The 21,836-nt window shown below is 46.4% G+C and overlaps 1 protein-coding gene across 3 annotated transcripts in view; it reads left to right on the top strand.

Annotated features, from left to right (window-relative positions):
• Positions 1-16,044: 16,044 nt before the first annotated feature.
• Positions 16,045-21,836, top strand: part of TMEM260 (transmembrane protein 260) — a 72,112-nt gene continuing 66,320 nt past the window's right edge. For all 3 annotated transcript variants that reach the window (XM_053286807.1, XM_053286806.1, XM_053286808.1), the window contains exon 1: positions 16,045-16,170. In XM_053286807.1, the coding sequence (XP_053142782.1) occupies positions 16,053-16,170 (118 nt within the window). In that variant the 5' untranslated portion in view covers positions 16,045-16,052. The remainder of the gene's footprint in view (positions 16,171-21,836) is intronic.

Raw genomic sequence — 21,836 nt, 5'->3', positions numbered from 1 at the left:
AGTTTATGATGAAGAAGGTGTTCCCTTAAGTACCCAGAGCCCAAGCTGTTTAGGGCTTTATAGGTTATAACCAGCACCTGGTATTCTGCCCAGAAACATATCGGTAGCCACTGTAGCTCCTTCAATACAGGAGTAATATGGTCTCTCCGAGATGACCCAGAGACCAACCTGGCTGCCGCATTCTGGACCAGCTGTAGTTTGTCTACTACAGTTTCTATAGGAGAGGTTCAAATCCAGAAGTACCCCTAGACTGCGTACCTGTCTAAACGTATAAATGTATATTTAACAACCAATAAAAACATAATACATATAATTGTGTATTTTTTATTAAAATAATTATTTATGTTTTCATATTTCTGTTGTATAAATTTAAATTTATATACATTATAATATTAGAAATAATTATATTCTAATATATATAATTAACATGAGAGCTCATACATTTCCCTCGACTTTTTTGGCTCATATTTTTTTCTAGCAACAACATTTTGCTGTTTGACTGCTGGGAAAATATTTTCTCTGCTGATAGAAGTGCTCCATTGAAGAACAATGTCTAGCTTCCCCTGAAGGAACTGAATAAACAACAGTTTTATTGATTGGCAACTCCACCACAACGGTTCTTTATCAAATGCACACTGGCAGCATCTGACAGTGTGACAATTATTTATTTGTGTGGTTCCAATCCTGCTTTTGATCCAGAGGGATCCTCAAGGTCGCTCACATAAAGTAACCCAATCGAAAAACATCGCTGGCTGTTGTTTGTCTCCAGCACACGACATCGCTCTGGGGTGATATGTCTTCACTCTCCCCTATGACTGCAGGCCCTCTCTCCTACTGGTACTCCCCTGCACCTAGTATTGAGAGGCATCTTGCCTCTGAGGCTGGAGGTGGCCTATAGCCCTCAGACTAGTAGCCATTGATAGACCTCTCCTCCATAAATTTGTCTAAACCCTTCTTAAGGCCTTCCAAGCTGGTGGCCATCACCACATCTTACAGCAGTGAAAAAGTACTTCCTCTTATTGGTCCTAAATTTCCTGGCACTCAGTTTCATGGGATGACCCCTGGTTCTGGTGTTATGCGAAAGGGAGAAACAATTCCCTCTCTCTACTCTTTCCACACTAGGCATACTTTTATAAAGCTCTGTCATGTCTCCCCTTAGTCTTTCTATGCTAAAAAGCCCCAGCTGTTGTAGCCAGAGGCAGCACCCAGGCCTAGGATTCCCAACCCTACAGGGGTTCCCAGGAACTGGCATCAATCCCCAGGTCAGGGGTGTAACTATAATAGGGCAAGAGGAGACAGTTGTCTGGGGGCCCACTGCCTTGGGAGGCCCCCCAGAGGTGAGTCACATGACTGACTCCCCCAGCCGCGCACCCACCCGGGCTTCCTTCAGTTGTATTCATCCTCCGAAATTGATGGGAGTCTTAAGACCTGGAGCTACCAGAACAAGAAGTCTTTCTCTAGTACCATTAAATGACTTGCATCATCCACAATTTACAAAACCTTTTAAAAAATAATTTAGGATGATGTTCAATTGTGGCACATAGAAGAGATAGATAGATAGATAGATAGATAGATAGATAGATAGATAGATAGATAGATAGATAGATAGATATTTTAAAAAATTACTATTCTTTTTGTTACCACTATTCAGTCTCATTTAAGATTGCTTTACTTCATGAGCTGAGATTCAGTGTGTGTGTGGGGGGGGGGGGCATTTTAAAATCTTGTCTCTGGGCCCACTCCAACCTTGCTACGCCCCTGCCCCAGGTGATGATCGAAAGCAATCTTTGAGATTAAAGCGGTTGTGTATTGCGAAACATACTCTGTGTAGGGGCAGGGGGAGAGATAGTTTCAGTTAGACGGCTGGTTTGGATGATAACTTACTGGTCTATGGGATTAGAAAGTGGATACACTGAAAATGTGCCTATAGGGATGGGTTATGTAGACACCCAGACACCAGCCGGGCACATCTTCTGTGGGCATCCTGACTCTTTTTCAGCAGGGGAGGTCCAGAAGGGGCAAAGTGCATTTCTGGGTGGGCAAGCTGTGTCCCATATGTTAGATTTCTGAAACAAAAAGGGGGGGCAGGTGAAGGGGGAAACTATATGTCTGCCCCCCTGCCATTTTTCACACCCCTTTATTGCATAGGGCGGGGTGATCTATTCCTCCAAATGGCCACAGAGTAATTTGGAATACAATCACCTTGATTACGGTCATTGATGAGCCACTTGGATGCATCCTCACCATTGTTTCCTCTAACAGGGACTCCCAGCTGTTGTTCACCAGGGGTGTCGCTATAATTGAGCAGATGGGTTCAAAGAACCCGGCCCCCCAGCTCCTGAGGGGCCCCCAGCAACACCCCTCCCTATTTTCTTCATTATCTCCCTCAAACTGAGGGCCCCCCGCTCCCCTAGCTACACCCCTGTATGTTCACTACAACTCCCAGCATCCCCAGCTGTAGTGGGGATGCTGTTAGAGGGAACACTGATCGTCACTTTTGGAAAGGTCCTCTATCTTGCCAGCACATGATTCTATACCGCTTGCCCTGGCACCCTGCAAAGCATCCTGGGAACTGTAGTTTGGTCAGGCACCAAGTACGCCCTTTGAGAGCTCTACTCTCACCTTTCAATTCCCAGGATTCCCTGTAAAATGGGAATAGCAGTTAATCCAGTTTTGGTCTCTGGATATACCTTTTGTTTCAGGATTGAACTGCTAGTTTTCTCGATGCCGCCTGCCTGTTTTGTGCCCGCCCCCCTGTCTCCATACAGCACCCTTTGGGTGTTTTCCTATTAACCTTATCACCTGATGGGCAAAAGAAAAGGTTTAACGGAAGCTTAGGCCTAATTGGAAGGTATTTCTGTATTTTCTTATGTAAAACGGGTTCTGGTCCATTGTTTTTATTTATTTGCAATAACTGTGCTCATTCGAGTTTGTAATGACAATGCCATGGGTGAAGAGAATTTGCTCTAAGTATTATTCTCTCCTTGTGTTATCTCCTGCCTCTTCTCTAAACTAGGTGTCTCCAGAGAAAAGCTGCCACAGAGCCCGGCTCCAAAGACACCTCGCTGAGTACACAGCCGCTTGTTTTTAGAGACGCCTTCTCCAGCTGCGTTTGAAATTGCTTTACAAATATCTTGTTTGTTTTCCCCTCCTCTGCTTCCACCTTGGGTACTTCCCAGTCTGGGGAGGGAAAAGGACTAAACAGAGAAAAACTGGTGATGTGCGGCCGCCAAAGAGTCTGTGCCCTCTGTTGAAAAGTGCCTACTCTGAAACTTCCCTCTGCAATGAACTTACGAAGTTCCAAGTCCAATGTGACTTATGGTGACTGGAATGCCTCATATCTTCTAATAATATCCATATATATAATTCTCTAAGGCGTACCCGTAGATAATCCTGTGCGTGGCAGCTCTCGTGAGAGTTTGTGAGCAGCTGCCGGGAGAGGAAGAGGAATGCTGGAAAGTGGCAGTTGGCCGGCTGAGAAAAAGTGGTGATGGCAGCAGGCAAGGGAAATAAGGTGGGGGTGGGTGGGAGGAGAGAAACAGGTGGTGCGAGCTGCCACTGCTGAGTGCTGCTGCCGAGAATGGCCCGACCATGGTTGTCCTCCTTGCGAGAAGACCAGCTGAGCAGGCAGCGGAGAGGGCAGTGCTGCCTCCCTCTACGGGCCCGCCTGTCAGCCAAATGGCAGATCAGGCCACACTGTGGCCCAATCAGATCTCAAGAGGCCTGATTCAGCCCCAGTGTGGCCTGACCTGCCATTTGGCCAGCTGGTGGGTCCAGAGAAGGAAATTGTGCCGCCCTCTCCGCCACCTGCATGGTCATGGGGAGGGGGAGAATATAGGAATAACAGAGTGCGCCCCCCCTTTCTTGTAGAATGGAGCACGGGGGTGGGGAGCTGGGAAAAAGATGTGTGAAGCGAACTGTCATTTTCTGAAAGAGCTGGGAATGTTACGTCCCTTCCAGGGGGCATAAAGAGTTGGGCTGCAGACAAGGACCCCGAGGCTTTACCACTGCGTGTGTGCCCCAAGCCACACACCCTGCACCTGACATCGGCTGCAAGGGGGCAGGGCCAATGTCAGCCTCCCCAGCAACCTCCTTCTTGAGGAGGCAGGGAAAGGAGCTCCCTTTCGGCTACGCCACGAATCGCCGAGTGGGGGAAGGGGAGCTCTGCTGGGGCTGACGGGCCCCATTCTCAGCATTGGCCGGCCCCCTTGCATCTGATGGCAGACGCAGGGGCAGGGCCAATACCTGGGAGAAGGTCCATTCGGACCCTCTCCCCTCCCTCCCCAGTCTGCGTTGCTCTGAAATGCTGGCTGGCTGGCTGGGCGGGCTCCTCCACCCCCCAGCACAGCCAGCATTTCAGTGACACACTGGCTGGGGAGGAAAGGGGCACGCCTTATGCTCCCATTCGGCAAGCACTTCTTGGGTGCAGGAGTGGGCAAGAGGGAGCCCTGGCTGAGGGCAATTATAATTAGGGTAGGACAAGGGTTCTACTCTAGTTCAGGAGCTGTGCACAACCCCATTTTGTGACAGTGTGCGAGGGAAGCAGCAAGGTTGGAGGGGGAGGAAGTGATTGTCTGGGAGGGGGAGTTGGCCGGTGTTTCCTCCTACCTTGGTAAAGTGCTGGGTAGGAGAGCTGGGTAGGATAGCTCTGTCCGACCCTGTTCCTCTCTCCCAGACAACCACTTCCTCCCTCTCTGACCCTGCCATTTCTCTCGCACACGATCACAAAACAGGAGAGTTCTCAGGCTCCAAACTAGGGTGGGGTGTTTGTGCCACTGTCATTATACTGTATTTTCCTGAACCCAAGACTAGGTTTCTTCCGAGTCCATGAAGGCATGCCCTCTCTCTTGCTTTTGCTCCCCTAAAACTGGCATTGAGAGGCATCTTGCCGCTGAGGTTGGAGGTGGCCCACAGCCACCAGACTAGTAGCCATTGATAGACTTGTCCTCCATGAATTTGTCTAAGCCCCTTTTAAAGCCATCCAAGCTAGTGGCCATCACCACATCCTGTGGCAGAGAATTCCACAGATTAATTATGCTCTGTGTGAAAAAGGACTTCCTTTTGCTGGTCCTAAATCTCCGGGCCTTCAGTTTCATGGGATGGCCCCTGGTTCTAGTGTTGTGAGAGAGGGAGAAACAATTCCTTCTCTCCACACTCTCTACTCCATGCATGATTTTATATACCATGTCTCCCCGTAGTCGCTTCTTTTCCAAACTAAAAAGCCCCAGGTGTTGTAGCCTTGCCTCACACAGAAGGTGCTCTAGGCCTCTGATCATCTTGGTTGCCCTCTTCTGCACCTTTCCCAGTTCTGCTATGTTCTTCTTAAGATACAGTGACCAGAACTGCACGCAGTACTCCACATGTGGCCTCACCATACAGTTGTACAAGGGCATTACAATATTCGCATTTTTATTTTCAACCCCCTTCCTAATGATCCCTAGCATGGAATTTGCCTTTCTCACAGCTTTCGCAAACTGAGATGACACTTTTAATTAGCTGTCCACCAGGACCTATGATCTCTCTCTTGGCCCATCAACGACAGCTCAGACCCCATCAGGGTATATGTGAAGTTGGGTTTTTTTGCCCCAATATGCATCACTTTACACTTCCTTACAATGAACCACATTTGCCATTTTTTCACCCACTCACCCAGTTTGGAGAGATCCTTTGGAGCTCCTCACAATATGTTTTGGATTTCACTACCCTAAATAGTTTAGTGTAAATCTCCAAATTTGGCCACTTTGCTGATAACCCCAACTTCTAGGTAATTTACAAATTAAAAAGCACTGGTCCCAGTATAGTTCCTTGGGGGACTCCATTTCTTACTTCCATCTTTTGTGAAAACTGTCCATTTATTCCCACCCTCTCTTTCCTTTTCTTCAACCAGTTACCAATCCACACATGAACCTGTCCCCTTATCCCATAACTGCTAAGTTTACTCAAGAGCCTTTGGTGGGGAACTTTGTCAAAAGTGTTTTGAAAGTCCAAGTATTCTGTTTCTGTCATGAACCCAGAGTTTGACACAGAGTCCAAGTATACTATTTTATCACCTTTATCCACATGCCTGTTGACACTCTCAAATAACTTCAAAAAGTTAGTGTGGCAAGACTTGCCCTTGCAGAAGCCATGCTGGTTCTCCTTCAACAAGGCCCATGCTTCTGTATATTTAACAATTTTCTCCTTAAGTATGCTTTCCATCAATTTACTCAGCACCAAAGTAAAGCTAACTGGCCTATAATATCCCAGATCCCCCTGGATCCCTTCTTGAAGATCGGAGTCACTTTGGCTACTTTCCAGTCCTCTGGTACAGAGCCTGATTGTAGGGACAAGTTACATATTTTTACTAGGAGATCAGCAATTTCACATTTGAGTTCCTTCAGAATTCTTGAGTGGGTGCCATCTGGCCCTGGTGATTTGTTATATTTTTAGTTTTTCAAAACAGTTTAGAACATCCTCTCTTGTCACCTCAAATTGACCCAGTTCTTCAGCTTCCAAGCCTGAAAAGTTCCATTCCAGAGTGGGTATATGGTCAGTATCCTCCGCTGTGAAGACAGATGCAAAGAACTTATTCAGCTTCTCAGCAATTTCCTTATCCTCCTTAATAATCCCTTTCACATGCTCATCATTCTAAGGGTTCAACCGCCTCCCTGGCAGGTTTTCTGCTTCTGATATATTTAAAGAAGTTTTTGTTATTCCTGTTGACACTTCTAGCTATATGCTAGAAATACTTTGGACCCTTTACAGCAGTATATAATTACTAATTTGCTATTAGTGTTGTTGAGCTTCCTTTTAAAAGAAGGGAAGCTCTTTATTGCTTTCCTGCTTTACTCTGCAGACTCACCACTAGAGTATGCTCAAGTGCCACCAAGTTCTAGAAGCACAGCATAAGGATGAAGCTGGCAAACTGGTGGGAGAAATCTCCAGGTACAGGATTGTTTGATCTTCTAAATGCAGTAACCTGTCTCCTTTATCAATGGCCATTTACTGCCACCTGCTCTGATCTTTGGCTGTGTCTCTTCCGTCAAAGAAACTGACCATTTAACTAATGTTATCATCTAAACGTTCTCACATAATTATAACTCCAAAGAAAATGGTGCCAGATAATAAAGGAAATGGTGCTAAAGATATCTAAAATTGTTATCTCATGGTGTGTGTGGGGGTGGGGTGGGGGGTGGGGGCTACTTTCTGGTTGCCAACTTTGCAGTGTGTCCCCTGCTCCTATGCTCTTAACAACAGCTTAATCTGCAGACCTTAGCAGGGGATTATGTTTATTTCCACACTGGGGAAAGTTTATTTTGCTAATTCAAGACTTAACAGGCATATGTTAAAAGCCACAGCTAGCTATAAGAGCCAGCTGAAAAGCCGATAACCCTATGGCACTCCTGTGCAAATCCTTATACAGGACTATAACTTTTTACCTGACCGTACTCACTCAGTTTCCCCTTTCAATCTTAGTGAAATTTGGCACAGATGTGCTTGCAAGGATCCTTGGGACAAAAAACTGGCTGACGGGATGAAGACAATTACTTACAGTAGTCTCATTGAAATTAAAAGGGCAGAGAAGCTAAGGCAACCCCTGACAATAGGTGTGTGTTTGTTTTTTTAAATAAAAAGGCTCCCTGAAATTGCTCCTGAAATAGAATACAAATATGAGAATATTTATATACTGTTTTTCAGCAAAAGTTGCCAAAGCAGTTTACATAAAGAAATAATCAATCAATCAATAAGATGTCTCCCTGTCCCCAAAGGGCTCACAATCTAAAAAAGAAACGTATGATAGACACCAGCAACAATCACTGGAGAGATGCTGTGCTGGGGATGGAGAGGGCTGGTTGCTCTCCCTATGCTAAAACAGAGAATCACCTTTTTAAAAAGGTGCCTCTTTGCTCAGTTAGCAGGGGACAAAACAGGGACATTGATTAACCAGGGATGGTTTCCAGAGAACTCAGGCTGTCCCTGGAAAACCGGGATGTTGGAGAGTGTGAAGGTGCACAAGAAGGCTCCTGGTGCCGAAAGGAAGGAAGCTAATCTTATACTCCCTTCCTTCTGTTTCTTGTGCTCTTTGCCCTCACTATTCTTCTATGGGTTTTGGCCCTTGTGGTGTTAGGCCAGAGCTGCACAACTTTGGCCCGCCTGCAGATATTGGACTACAAGTCCCATCATCCAGGAACATAGCTAGGGGAGAGTGGGCTCACGTTCACCCCTCCCCCTGGCAACCCTTTGCATGGGCCAGCCACACCCCCGTGCGTGTGGCATGTGGCAGGGAGTATGTGTCTTTATTAATGGCAATGGAGTAAGCTGATTTGTGCACGCCAAGGGATGTCTGTACACAGAAGTTCCCTCCGTAGATATGAATGGGGGAATCATTCAGGATGTGAGAGGGACATCTTTGTGTGTATTGGGCTGGATGTACTCCCATCCGGCTAAAAACAAAGACGGCACTGCAGGAGCCTATTTTGCACCGTGCTGAGTTTATGCCACCTGTTAGACTGGGCTGGCCAGCTGTTGTTGGTTGGACTACAACTCATAAGAAGAACATAAGAACAGCCCTGCTGGATCAGGCCCAAGGAGGCCCATCTAGTCCAGCATCCTGTTTCGCACAGTGGCCCACAAGATGCCACTGGAAGCCTACAGGCAGGAGCTGAGGGCATGCCCTCTCTCCTGCTGTTACTCCCCTGCAACTGGTAATCAGAGGCATCCTGCCTTTGAGGCTGGAGGTGGCCCACAGCCCTCCGACCAGTAGCCGTTGATAGACCTCTCCTCCATGAAGTTATCCAAGCCCCTCTTAAAGCCATCCAGGTTGTTGGCCGCCACCAGATCTTGTGGCAGAGAATTCCACAAGTGGATTATGCGTTGTGTGAAAAAGTACTTCTGTTTGTTGGTCCTAGATTTCCTGGCAATCAGTTTCATGGGATGACCCCTGGTTCTAGTGTTATGGGAGAGGGAGAAGAATTTCTCTCTATCCACTTTCTCCACACCATGCATGATTTTATAGATATCTAGCATGTCTCCCTGCAGTCATCTTTTTTCTAAACTAAAACGCCCCAGGTGTTGTAGCCTTGCTTCATTAGGAAGGTGCTCTAGGCCCCTGATCATCTTGGTTGCCCTCTTCTGCACCTTTTCCAGTTCTACAATGTCCTTTTTTAGATGTGGTGACCAGAATTGTACGCAGTACTCCAAGTGTGGTCGCACCATAGTTTTGTATAAGGGCATTATAATATTAGCCGTTTTATTTTCAATCCCCTTCCCAATGATCCCTAGCATGGAATTGGCCTTTTTCACAGCTGCCGCACATTGAGTCGACACTCCCATCACCCCTGCTGCATGGTGGGAGAACCTCAGGCGGACCTGTTTTAGGCTTCTTCCGTATTCCTGGAATGCCGATCGGACACACATACGGACCCTCTCCCAACCCCGAGTGGCTCCAGTGAATGTGGGCCCACACTACCCCTTTATCCACCCACGAGCTTCTAAGCACACACAGACCCCTGGAGCAGGGCAGTTGCCTCGGATGCTCCTGTCTGATGGCCCTCCTGCTCAGAATGTGATACACAACATTTCAATCATGCTATCCCTTAATCTCCTCTCTCTCCCTCTCTCTCTCTCTCCCTCTCTCTCTCTCTCTTTCAAATTAAATGAATGCAAACCTAATTTCCCAAACGTCTCTGCTTAGATATAATCCACACGACTGTTTTATCGTCCCAGTTACGCTCAGCTATCTCTCCCCTCCCTCTCCATTTGTATTCAAAACCCTTCCTTTAATCTTCTCCGGTACTCCAGGTATGGCTTCACTAGTCTTTTGTTACAATCCCATAATGATTTCTGCGGATGTGTGTTTTATTCTTCTATCAATACTTCCCTGTACTCTATTTGCTTTCCTAACTACTGCCACACGTTGAGCTCTGTTTTTAATATCCTTTACAGTGGAACCTACAATCCCCAGCCCAACGTGTGTGCTCTTCTGGATGGACCCCTTTGGCACATACCATTTTTTATTCCTTAAGCCCAGTGACTAACATGGAACATTTTTTAGATCGTACACTCCAACTGCCCCTATTTACCAGGGATAATTCCTGTTTTCCGGTTCCCTTCCTGGCAAACCATTGCCCCCTTTTAATCCCTATTTCTGCTGTTGGAGGGCCAGCTCTTCAGTAACTGATGCCCTGAGCAAAATCCCAAATCCACCCCTGTATTAAATACAGGTATTGTTGGTTTGGTCTCCGGCAGCACCCCTGTGTGGCACTCCCTCCGGGGCGGATCTACCATTGAGTGATCGTGTGCTCTGCACACAGGCCACCACCAGGGAGTGCTAAGGGCCACACAAGAGGAGTCACTGCATCCTCTCACCGTTCACATGGGATGTGCACGAACTGGCAGTGGAGGGGGGTTACCTTTAAGGAGCAAGGAGGAGCCCATCCTACCAGACACATTCCCACTCCCCCCACCCACCACAAGGTGCTGTCGCCAAAAATGCTGGAGCAGGGCTGCTGCATACCTCCTTGCAGCCCCGGTCAGTGTCATACCGGGTGTGGCTGCCACTTGATAAGGAAGGAAGAGGAGAGCTGGTCTTGTGGTAGCAAGCATGATGTGTCCCCTTAGCTAAGCAGGTCCATCCTGGTTGGTATTTATTTATTTATTTATTTATTTATTCATTCATTCATTCATTCATTTATTACATTTATATACCACTCTTCCTCTGAGGAGCTCAGAGTACATGCTTACTTTTATCCTCACAACAATCCTGTGAGGTAGGCTAGGCTGACAGATACATGACTGACCCAGAGTCACCCAGTGAGTTTCATGGTTGAATGGGGATTCGAAGACGGGTGTTCCTGGTCCTAGATACTTTTCAGAGGTCCAATATTGTTCTATTCTTCAATCCTTGTCTTCTTGGTTCTATGTAATATTCTAATTTTCTGAGATTGTGGATTTGGGGTTTTCATGAGCTGTACGCCATGATCATCACAATTATAACAAATTAAGGCTTGACTTATCTCGCTTTGCATGTAATGCGTCTGTCTCATATATCAGTTTCACCTTTTAATTTGCATTACTGAAATTAATGGACTTTTGCACGATATTCTAATTTTCCGAGTTTCACCTGTAACTGGCCCTATCCAACCCCAGCACAATACTTCCAGTGACTCTTGCTGGTGTCAGTCTTAAGTTTATTTTTTAGATTGTGAGCCCTTTGGGGACAGGGAGCCATCTGATTTATTTATTACCAGAATGTTGCAGCCGCTAATTTGAATAAGCAAACAGCTCTTTCCTCATTTCATGATGAAGATTTCTCTATGTAAACTGCTTTGGAGACTTTGGTTGAAAAGCAGTATATAAATATTTGTAGTAGTAGTATTCTACCTCACGAGTAAAGCAGATGTAATTGGGAGCCCATGTTTTTTACTCTCAGAATCACCGATTCTTAATTTTCAAGTTTTGCAGATGAATATGCCAAAATGAAGAAAGGATTTCAAAGACTATTAAGAGGGTGGTACTCATTATGAGGACAAGCAGAAACCCAGCTGTTTTGTTAGAAATGCACAAGGAGGAATCACATGGAATTGTGGACTCCACAAATCCTTCAGCACAGCCACAGAAGAGAATTAAGCTACAACTTGGGATCCGTAGTGCTGGCGCTTTTCTTATTTGGCTACAAAGATGAGCAAGTGCTGCAGGGAATGTGTGTGGGGTGGTGGTTTCCCCAGCCTTCTACAGTACCTAGCCCCCAGCCTGGCTTCCCAGGGTGGGTCAGAAGGCATTCCTCAAGCTGTCCCGTAGCAGACATAGCAGTGCATGGGCTGACGTGACCAAATTATGGTAGAGTGAGTGGGGAGAGCTGGTCTTGTGGCGGCCAGCATGGATTGTCCCCTCTGCTAAGTAGGGTCAACCATGGTTTGCATTTGGATGGGAGACTACATGTGTCAGCACTGTAAGATATTCCCCTTAGGGGATGAGGCCATAGCTCAAGTGGAAGAGCATCTGCTTGGTATGCAGAAGGTCTCAGAAGCAATTCCTGGCAGCATCTAAGGGCTGGGAAAGACTCCTGTCTGAAATGTGGGAGAAGTTGTTGCTGGTCAGCATAGACCAGTGTTTGTCCGCGGACCGGTGCCAGTCCATGAGCTGTTGATTACTGGTCCGTTATGGTACTGGTCCATCATGTGTCAAGGGACGGGGCCTGGGATCCTTCCCCACATCTGTCTTCTAGCCAGCCTGAGACTCTCCAGATGATGTTGGACTACAGCTCCCACCATCCCACTGCTTTATTTATTGCTGATGATGGGTGTTGTAGTCCAACAAAAGCTGGAGAACCTTGAGTTGGTCACACCTGTGCTAGAGGGACTCTTTTGAATAGAAGACTGGCTGTACGGCAAACCCCCCCCCTTTCCCTACTTTGAGTGTTGGTTTGCTTTGTGATGTATTTATCTGTTTAACTTTGCTGTACAATAAGACTGACTGGCTGCTAAAAGTGAGGGGCGGAAGAAAAATAAAAAATGAAATAAGCTGTTGTGTTTTAAAGGTTTATTAATCCTCCCTGAAGATGTTGTTAGTAATGGTTTGGAAATTTCTGTCTGCTGGAAAATGGGAAAGGAAACCATTGCATTCCTTTGTTTATTGGTTTTTGAAAACACATTTGCTTGAACATTTAGACACAGGAACTTATCTAATTCCTAGGCACTAGATGTCCTAGTGGGTTACAAGAAGGTGTTCACGGAGTATTACATTTTCAAGTGTGTGTGTGCTCATTGCTTCTGCTGTGGTAGCAGCTTTGTGAAGGCATACAAATATTCTTAATAAAAATAGTAATGATAATTGCAAAAATCATTACCTAATTATGTCACGTGTGCATAGAGGAAGCACTTCATATCCACACCTGTGTACATTTCCCAGTTTGACTGACTTGGGGTTGTGGTGGACAGCTCGTTGAAAGTGTTGACTCAGAGCGTGGCAGGGATGAAAAAGGCTAATTCTATGCTAGGGATCGTTAGGAAGGGGATTGAAAATACGAATGCTAGTATTATAATGCCTGTATACAAATCTATGGTGCAGCCACATTTGGAGTACTGCGTGCAGTTCTGGTCACCATATCTTAAGAAGGACATTATAGAACTGGAATGAAGAGGGCAACCAAGATGATCAAGGGCCTGGAGCACCTTCCTTATGAGGCAAGGCTACAGCATCTGGGGCTTTTTCGTTTGGAAAAGAGGCAATTACGGAGAGATGTGATAGAGGCCTATAAGATTATTCATGGAGTAGAGAGAGTGGACAGAGAATTTTTTTCTCTTTCACACACAACCCTACACACACAACCCTAGAGCCAGGAGCTATCCCATGAAACTGAAGGTTGGGAAATTTAGGACCAATGACAAGAGGAAGTACTTTTTTGCACGGAGCATAATTCTTCTTCCTCTTTAGTTGCTTCTCCTATTGGAAGTTAGCTATCATAAGGCTGCTTAATCTTCTGGCACTGCATCTCTAAATAGTGATGCAATGCTTGTACCAGACCAGTCTCAAAGGTTTTTTCAACCATGATGTTTTCCTTCTTCCTGCCCTCCTCCTGCCTTCAGCCTTTCCTTGCAATATTAACTGCAGAAGATGATATCTCTGATGTCTCATCGCATGCCCCAAATATTCCAGTTTCCTTTCTTTTATTGTTCTTAAAATTTCCATGTTTTTATTCATTCTTCGCAGAACTTCTAAAATTGTGACTCTATCTAAAGATAGAGACGTAAGCCGCCCAGTGATGTAAGTTTGGGCGGGGTATAAATTTAATAAATAAAGTAAAGTAAAGTTGTGCCATCGAGTTGGTGTTGACTTCTGGTGACCACAGAGCCCTGTGGTTTTCTTGGGTAGGAGGGGTTTACCATTGCCTTCTCCCGTGCAATATGAGATGATGTCGCCTTTCAGCATCTTCCTATATCACTGCTGCCCAGTATAGGTATTTCCCATAGTCTGGGAAACATACCAGCAGGGATTCAAACCAGCATCCTCTTGCTCTCTAGGCAAGTTACCTCTCCATTGCACCATTGGGTGACCGTTGACTCTATCTACCCATGATATTTTCAACATTCTTCTATACATCCATGTTTCAAAAGCCTCAAGCCTTTTACATATATATTTGGTGAGTGTCCAACTTCCCATTCCATAAAGCAAGATGGGGAAAGAGCATAATTAATCTATGTAACTCTCTGCCACAGGATGGCCACTAGCTTGGATGGCAAGAACTCTAGACTTGGCTTTAAAAGGGGCTTAGACAAATTCACGGAGGACAGCTCTATCAATGGACAGTAGTCTGAAGGCTATAGGCCACCTCCAGCCTCAGAGGCAGGATGCCTCTAAATACCAATTGCAGAGGCGCAACAGCAAGAGAGAGGGCATGCCCTTGTCCCCTGCTTGTGGGCTGCCCAAAGGCATCTGGTGGGCCACCGTGGGAAACAGGATGCTGAACCAGATAGGCCTTGGGCCTGATCCAGCAGGGCTGTTCTTATGCATCCTCCTCTCCTGCTAGGCTGCACCAGTGCGGAGATGGCTATCCATCTCCGAGGCCCTGCAGCTTTTGCTGGACTACAACTCCCATCACCCCCAACCACAATTTATTGCAGCATAAAGTGTAAGTCCCTGATCTGAATCTCACCTCTCTTGCAGCCTCATTAGGTGGCCTTAGGCAAGCTACTCTCTCTCTGCTCAGCCCTGCATCTGCATGGGGATGATGAGCATACATTATTGAAGTCAATATTGTTATCCTCAACACTTGAAATGCTCAGTTTTGTTACTTCAGAGAGAGACTTTTCTCTGTCTCTCCTGCTAGAACTTGGGGGTCATTCAAGGAAGCTGATTGACAGGACATTCAGGATAACAAAAGGAAATACTTTATACATGTAATTCACTTTTGGGGAGGAATCTGTGCCCCCAAATATGGAAATAGACTCTAGCTGAGATGGTTTTGAAAAGAGGATTCCACATATTCATGGAGGATAGTTTAGTTCTATCAATGGCTATGAGGGATGATGATAGCTAAATGGAACCTCCTTGTTCAGGGGCAGTTATCCCCGTGCACGAGATAATGTTGGATTTACACTCTGCTTTCCAGGGGGTTGTAAGAACCCATAGGTACGTTGGAAGTTCCCATACACTGAGTCAAACTATTGGTCCACCTAGCTCAGCACTGTCTACCCTGACTGGCAGCAGCCAGCTCCCCAGGGTCTTAGACAAAGATCTTTCCAAGCCAGCCTAGTAGATGTGGTGAGGGATTGAACCTGGGGCCTTCGGCACATCATGCTCTACCTCTGAGCTTCAGCCCTACCCCCTAATAAGCTGGGTGCATATGAAGTTGTCTTGCACCAAATCAAAGCACTGGTTCATCAAGCGAAGTATTGTGTGTTTCTGCTCTGACTGGCAGCATCTCTCCAAGATTTCAGACAGTAGAGGGTTGTCTTCTTTCCCATCCCTACCTGGAGATGCTGCCAGCAGGGACCGAACCTCTAGGGACTTTGTGTGCAAAACAGATACTCCGTCACGGTCCGGAGCAGCAGTCAGCATTCTCAGCTGAATGGCCTCAGCTCATAATCTTATATCTCTTATCTGCTATATTGGGAAGCAAAAACACAGAAGAACCGATCAGGTGCAGTTTGACCCTTGATCAGGGAATTCTCAGTATCAGACCCAGGTCTGCCTCTGCGTAACGTGTGGAAGGTGCAAAGAGGCAAGATTCCCAGCCGTACAACGACTGGCCTTAGAAAACGGGAACTCAAGGAAACTGCTCCGCATTCCGCAAACTAAAACGACGCGGCCCTTCGCTATTGCCGATCTCGCCTTTCCGCTCGGTTTTCTTTAGAAACCACCTGCGCATGCAGTACCGCCCTCCACCAGCCGGGGAAGCACATCGCCGCCGCCGTTCAAGGCAAGCAAAAGAGCTCCCTTGCCGATGAAACCATCGTAGCATTTCAGTAGGGGGAAGCGCTTCCTCCCCCCCTCCAAAATTTCGAAATGGCACGAGCCGGCCTGGCCCCGCCCACCTCTTCCCAGAACCCGGAAGCCGAAGGAGCGGCGCGCGCATGCGGAGGCGGCTGGGTGTCCACATGGGTCCGCGAAGCGGGGCGAGCGCGGTGGGCGCAGCGGTGGCAGCCCTGTACGTGTCGGCCCTGCCCCACTCCGCGCCCGGGGGAGATTCCGGTAAAGTACCACGCCTCTCCCTTTCCCCACGCACGTGACTCCTTCCAAGATGCAGCGCAGGCGCTGTGCTAATGTGCACATTTTTGCATTTTGTAATTAATGCTAAAATCTCCTTTTTGGGCTGTTGTTGTTTTTTTTTTTGCAGCTGACATAACTAAGGGAGGATTCGAAAAAGCTGGACAATAGTGTGCTAAAAAAAACACCACCACTTCAAAATTATTTATTTATTTATTTATACACACACACTTCAAAGTTGTGTGTGTTTGTGTGTAACGGGTTCAATCACTGCTGAGCTTTGAAGGGCATGGGATTAATTTAGGTAATTCTTTTCTTTTTTTAGCCTGGTCTACCTCCCAGGGTTGTTGGGAACAGAGGAAGCTACTTATACTGAGTCAGACCATTGGTCCATCTACCTCTGTATTGTCTAGCTCTGTATTGTCTACGCTGGCTGTGGCTCTCCAAGGTTTCAGGCAGGAGTCCCTCCCAGCTGTGCCTGGAGATGCCAGAGATTGGACTTGGGACCTTCTGCATGCAAGCATGCAGATGTTCTTCTCAAAGTGGCCCTGTCCCCTAAAGGGGATATCTTGCAGTGCTCACACATGTAGTCTCCCATTCAAATGCAAACCAGAGCAGACCCTGCTTAGCAAAGGGGACAAGTCCTGCTTGCTAGTGCAAGACCAACTCTCTTCACCTTGCTGTGGGGATAAAATGGGGGTGATCCCATAGAGTCATCCTGAGTTCAGAGTCGCACGTATTTCTACATCCCTGCTCCCTTTACACTTGCTGGAAATTGCTGAACACTTTTGCTCCTTTCAGGCATTTTGAGGAACCCAGTGAGAGGAGTTGGATGGATCACATGCCCCCATTCTCCATGCATGCATTTGAGTGTCTGTAAAGAGTCCTCGTGTCTATATGCATCGGGCTCTCTCCACATGATTGGGAATGCTGCTTTTTCAGGTTTCCTGAGTGCTCAAGGAAAGCCCACTGTGTGTACGGTTAGGCATGCAGGATCTCTTTGCAGGCCTTCAGGTGGATGTGTCAGTCACCTCAAGGTTGGAGCCTGTAATCCTGCTTCTTCTTTACACGTGTTGATTGAAAGGGCTGAAAGAGGTTTTAATAGCTGACAGTGACACTTGTGAAATGGTGGTGCCCTTGGGAAATGTGTGGGAGGGGAGGGGAGATCAATGGCCTCTCTGGGGTGCGTTCTGTGCAGTGGCCCACTCACTGTTATGCACATGGTCACTTGATGTTCCGTTCATTATGTGTTGACTGCATTTGTGAAGCAGGGTGATGAGCGGGATCGCCGTATGCTAATAAAACAGCACAAAGAGCCTTGCAAGGTAGGCCCCCTCCTGTCACACCCATTTGGGGGATGCAGAGCCGAGGCCTGATTTGTACATGCAGCACAGTTTGTTGGTGAGGAGGTGATAGAAAGGACCCTATTACTTTAGACTGCAGGAGAAGGATTTTTTTAAAATAATGGTCATGCTCCACCCTCCCCTTAAATCATCAGTGCTCTGCAATCAGAAAAATAGTACAACAGAGATTGGGCTGTGGTAGAAGCTATCTCTCTGTGGTAGTTCTTTGCTTGCCCAAAGCTTGGTACGTGAGCAGTCAGTCAGGGGACTAGATAATAGCTCTGTGGTTGAGCACGGGTTTTGCACATAGAAGGTCTCAGGTTCAATAACTGGCTGGGGAAGTAACCTTTGAGGGCTGCTGCCAGTCAGTGTAGATGATACTCAGCCAGGCAGATCAATGGTCTGACTCAGAAGGCAGCTTCAGATGTTCCATCAAAAATGTGATTCCACCATCCACAGTAAGTGACCATTTTGCCAGCTGTTTGTGCTGCATGTGTGTGAAGCCCATAAGAACATAGGAACATGAGAACAGCCCTGCTGGATCAGGCCCAAGGCTTATCTGGTTCAGCATCCTGTTTCCCACAGTGGTCCACTAGATGCCTCTGGGCAGCCCACAAGCAGGGGGCGAGGGCATGCCCTCTCTCTTGCTGTTGCGCCTCTGCAATTGGTATTTAGAGGCATCCTGCCTCTGAGGCTGGAGGTGGCCTATAGCTCCATTGACTAGTAGCCATTGATAGACCTGTCCTTTGTAAATTTGTCTAAGCCCCTTTTTAAAGCCAAGTCTACAGAAACAGAGTTCTTGCAAGTGATTTATTTTTTAAAAACCCATTTTCCACCTGATTTCACCCTCCTTTTTCGCTTTTCTCATCGTAGCTCTGTGCCTGTAAGAGCTGTGTGGCAGGCGGAAATTTAGCTGGTGCAGCTTTTCACCACCATGGAGTTGCGGTGAGAGGGGTCTGCTTCACTTGCAGCTGTTAAAGGCACAGAGCTCTCTGCAAGGGAAAAAAATGGAAACCGCGTTTGACTTCCTTCATGCTGTTTGTATGCACATGTGAACGACTGGAACACATGTTTGGAGTGCAAGAGATTCAAGTTTTGATTGAGGGCTGTGCGGGAATGTGGGCTTCTATTTGCAGTTCAGCTTTTTTGAGGCACCTCGGAGCTAGATAAATAATAAATAATAATAACTTGTGTGCTCTGCTTGAAGCACTGCGGTCCTCCACTATGAATGTCGTAGAGCTGTATGCCTTTTGGATTAGACAAATGGGTTTGGGGGCGCGGGGAGAAAGTATCCTCTCCAGCAGTGGCGTGGCGATTTCTGTAGCAGGAAAAAGCTGCCACAGAAATTGGTTGGAGTAGCAGCAATGTCATTAGTGATTTGATGGTGTTAATTAGAATAATGTTCAGCAGCTTGTGAAAATGCCCTTTGGCTTGCTAGTAATATGATATTCCCATGAAACGAAAGTATACAGCTGCCTTCTACTGAGTCAGACCTTGGTTAATCTAGCATAGTATTGTCTACACTGACTGGCAGCAGCTCTCCAGGGTTTCAGGCAGGAGTCTCCCCCGGCCCTACCTGGAGATGCTGCTAGGGATTGAAACTGGAACCTTATACATGTAAGCAGATTCTCCACTATATATTACAGTGCTCACACGTAATCACCCATCCAAATGCAAACCAAGGTGGGCCCTGCTTAGCAAAGGGGACAATTCTTGCTTGCTACCACAAGACCAGTCCCATCACCCACAATGTTTACTGGTTAATCCCCAGCCAGTTTCTTCCTCCCTCTCTCTCTCTTGCTCTTTCAATTCATTCCAACCTTGCAGGGTTGTTGTGAGGCAACAGTTCCATATTCCATGAACACCACCCTGAGTTCAATGAAGGAAGGCTGAGATATAAATGGTGAATAAGAATAGCCACTATCAAACATGGCAGTTAGTTTGTGTTGCTTCACAGCTGACAGAATTCCCACACTAATATGATTTCCATTAATCTGAGTCATTTCAGTCTACATAGGGAACCGGTGCAAATTTTGACACTGAAGTGAAATCCTGTGTGGGATTGTTGGCATATGTGATGTGACGATGTAAAAAAGAGATATTGGAAAAGCAGAGCTGCAACACTTAAATTGGTGAGAGTTAGGGATGTTCACGAAATGACATTTGTGTTCCATTCCAAGCTCAGAATGGAACACAAATGCCTGGAACATTCTATTTGAACAACTGGCTGAGCCGTTTGTTCCGGCGGAATGAGCTTGGAACACTCACAACGTTCCAAGCACAGTTTTGGTCTCCAAAATGATGTTCTTCCGGCCTCTGAGCATGCATGCCAGCCATTTGCGTGGTGGTGCTGACCACACAGGTGGCTGTTGCGCATGCTCAGAGGCCAGAAGAGCACTATTTTGGAGTCCAAAATGTGCTCGGAACGCCCAAAATGTTCCGACTCGGAATGGGGTCGTTCTGAGCTCGGAACAGGTCCTTCATTTGAACGGCATTCTGTTCTGAGCTTGGAATGTTCTGCACATCCCTAGTTAGAATTGGGGGTTCTTACACCTGGGTCACAGATGTTGTTGAACTACAGCTACAGTCCAGCAACTTCTGGGGACCCAGATGTGATGATAACCCGGAACGATACAATGAATATTTATATACCACCCCAAATAAGTTTACATAGAGAAACATAAATAAATAAGGTGGCTCCTTATTTAAAAATAAGGAGGGCTTTTTAGTTTAGAAAAGAGACGTCTGCGGGGAGACATGATAGAGGTTTATAAAATAATGCATGGTGTGGAGAAAGTGGAGAGAGAGAGTTTCTTTTCCTTCTCACACAACACTAGAACCAGGGGTCACTCCATGAAATTGATTGCCAGGAGGTCTAGGATCAACAAACGGAAGTACTTTTCCACACAATGCGTGATCCACTTGTGGAACTCTCTGCCACAGGATGTGGTGACAGCCAACAACCTCGATGGCTTTAAGAGGGGTTTGGATGACTTCATGGAGGAGAAGTCTATCAATGGCTACTAGTCAGAGGACTGTGGGCCACCTCCAGCCTCAAAGGCAGGATGCCTCTGAGTACCAGTTGCAGGGGAGTAACGGCAGGAGAGAGGGAATGCCCTCAACTCCTGTCTATGGCTTCCAGCGGCATCTGGTGGGCCACTGTGTGAAACAGGATGCTGGTCCAGATGGGCCGTGGGCCTGATCCAGCAGGGCTGTTCTTATGTTCTCCTCTGTCCCCAAAGGGCTCACAATCTAAAAAAAGAAACAGAAGATAGACCCCAGCAACAGCCACTGGAGGGATGCTGGGCTTAGGATGGATAGGACCAGTTTCTCTCCCCCTGCTAAATAAAGGGAATCACTGCTTTAAAAAGGTGCCTCTTTGCTCACTTAGCAGGGGTGTTAGATTGGTTATTTTAAGAAACTTTTGATTGCCTAAATCAGGGCTGCACAACTTCAGCCCTCTAGCTGTTGTTGGACTACAACTCCCATCACCTCCAGCAATAGTGGCCAGTAGTAAGGGATGATGGGAGTTGTAGTTCAGTATTTGCAGGAGGGCTGAAATTGTGTAGCCCTGACCTAAACAGATGCCCTGCTTATTATTATTATTTTTTAACAAAATTGTCTTTAATCTACACTCTTATAAAAACTTCAGGCAGCGGTGCTACCTTAGAGAAGAATTCCACTTTTTCTGACACGAGAGGGAATACCGCTTTCTAAAATGATGCCTTCTACAGCATACTTGTGAAACTTTTAAAACAAAGCACGATTTATTTTCTTTGGAAAAAGCAGCTATGAGGGTGCTGCATATTTCTAGTGTGTCATGACAAGGGGGAGATCTGCACATCTCCTGCAGGGAGATGCTCAAAGTCCCCGATGCAAGTTCCCTTTTGGCACGTTATGCTGGGAGTGTGAAGGTGGGAGTTGCTCGTGCACCTGCATTTCACCATTTGTAGCCTGCAGAACTCCATTTGCTTCATGCGGCTGTAGCATCTGAACACACTTGTGTGGGGAATTGTATCGCGCCGGGTGAAGGATGCACAAAAGGATCTGCGAATCTGTAAGGTTGCATTCCAGTAAAAGAGGCAAACGGACCTCTCTCCCCGTTTTTGGAAGCTATTTTGCCCTGATTCTCACATTTTAATTTATATTTTAATTTATATTTTAAATTATATTTTAAATTATATTTTTATTTATATTTTAATTTATATTTATATATTTTTATTTTTATATTTTTATTTATTTATTTATTTATTTACTTACTTACTTACTTACTTACTTACTTATTTGATGTATATACCACCTGACTCC

Source organism: Hemicordylus capensis, chromosome 1, assembly GCF_027244095.1.
Source record: "Hemicordylus capensis ecotype Gifberg chromosome 1, rHemCap1.1.pri, whole genome shotgun sequence".
NCBI lineage: Eukaryota > Metazoa > Chordata > Lepidosauria > Squamata > Cordylidae > Hemicordylus > Hemicordylus capensis.
This window is presented reverse-complemented; position numbering and strand designations above follow the sequence as displayed.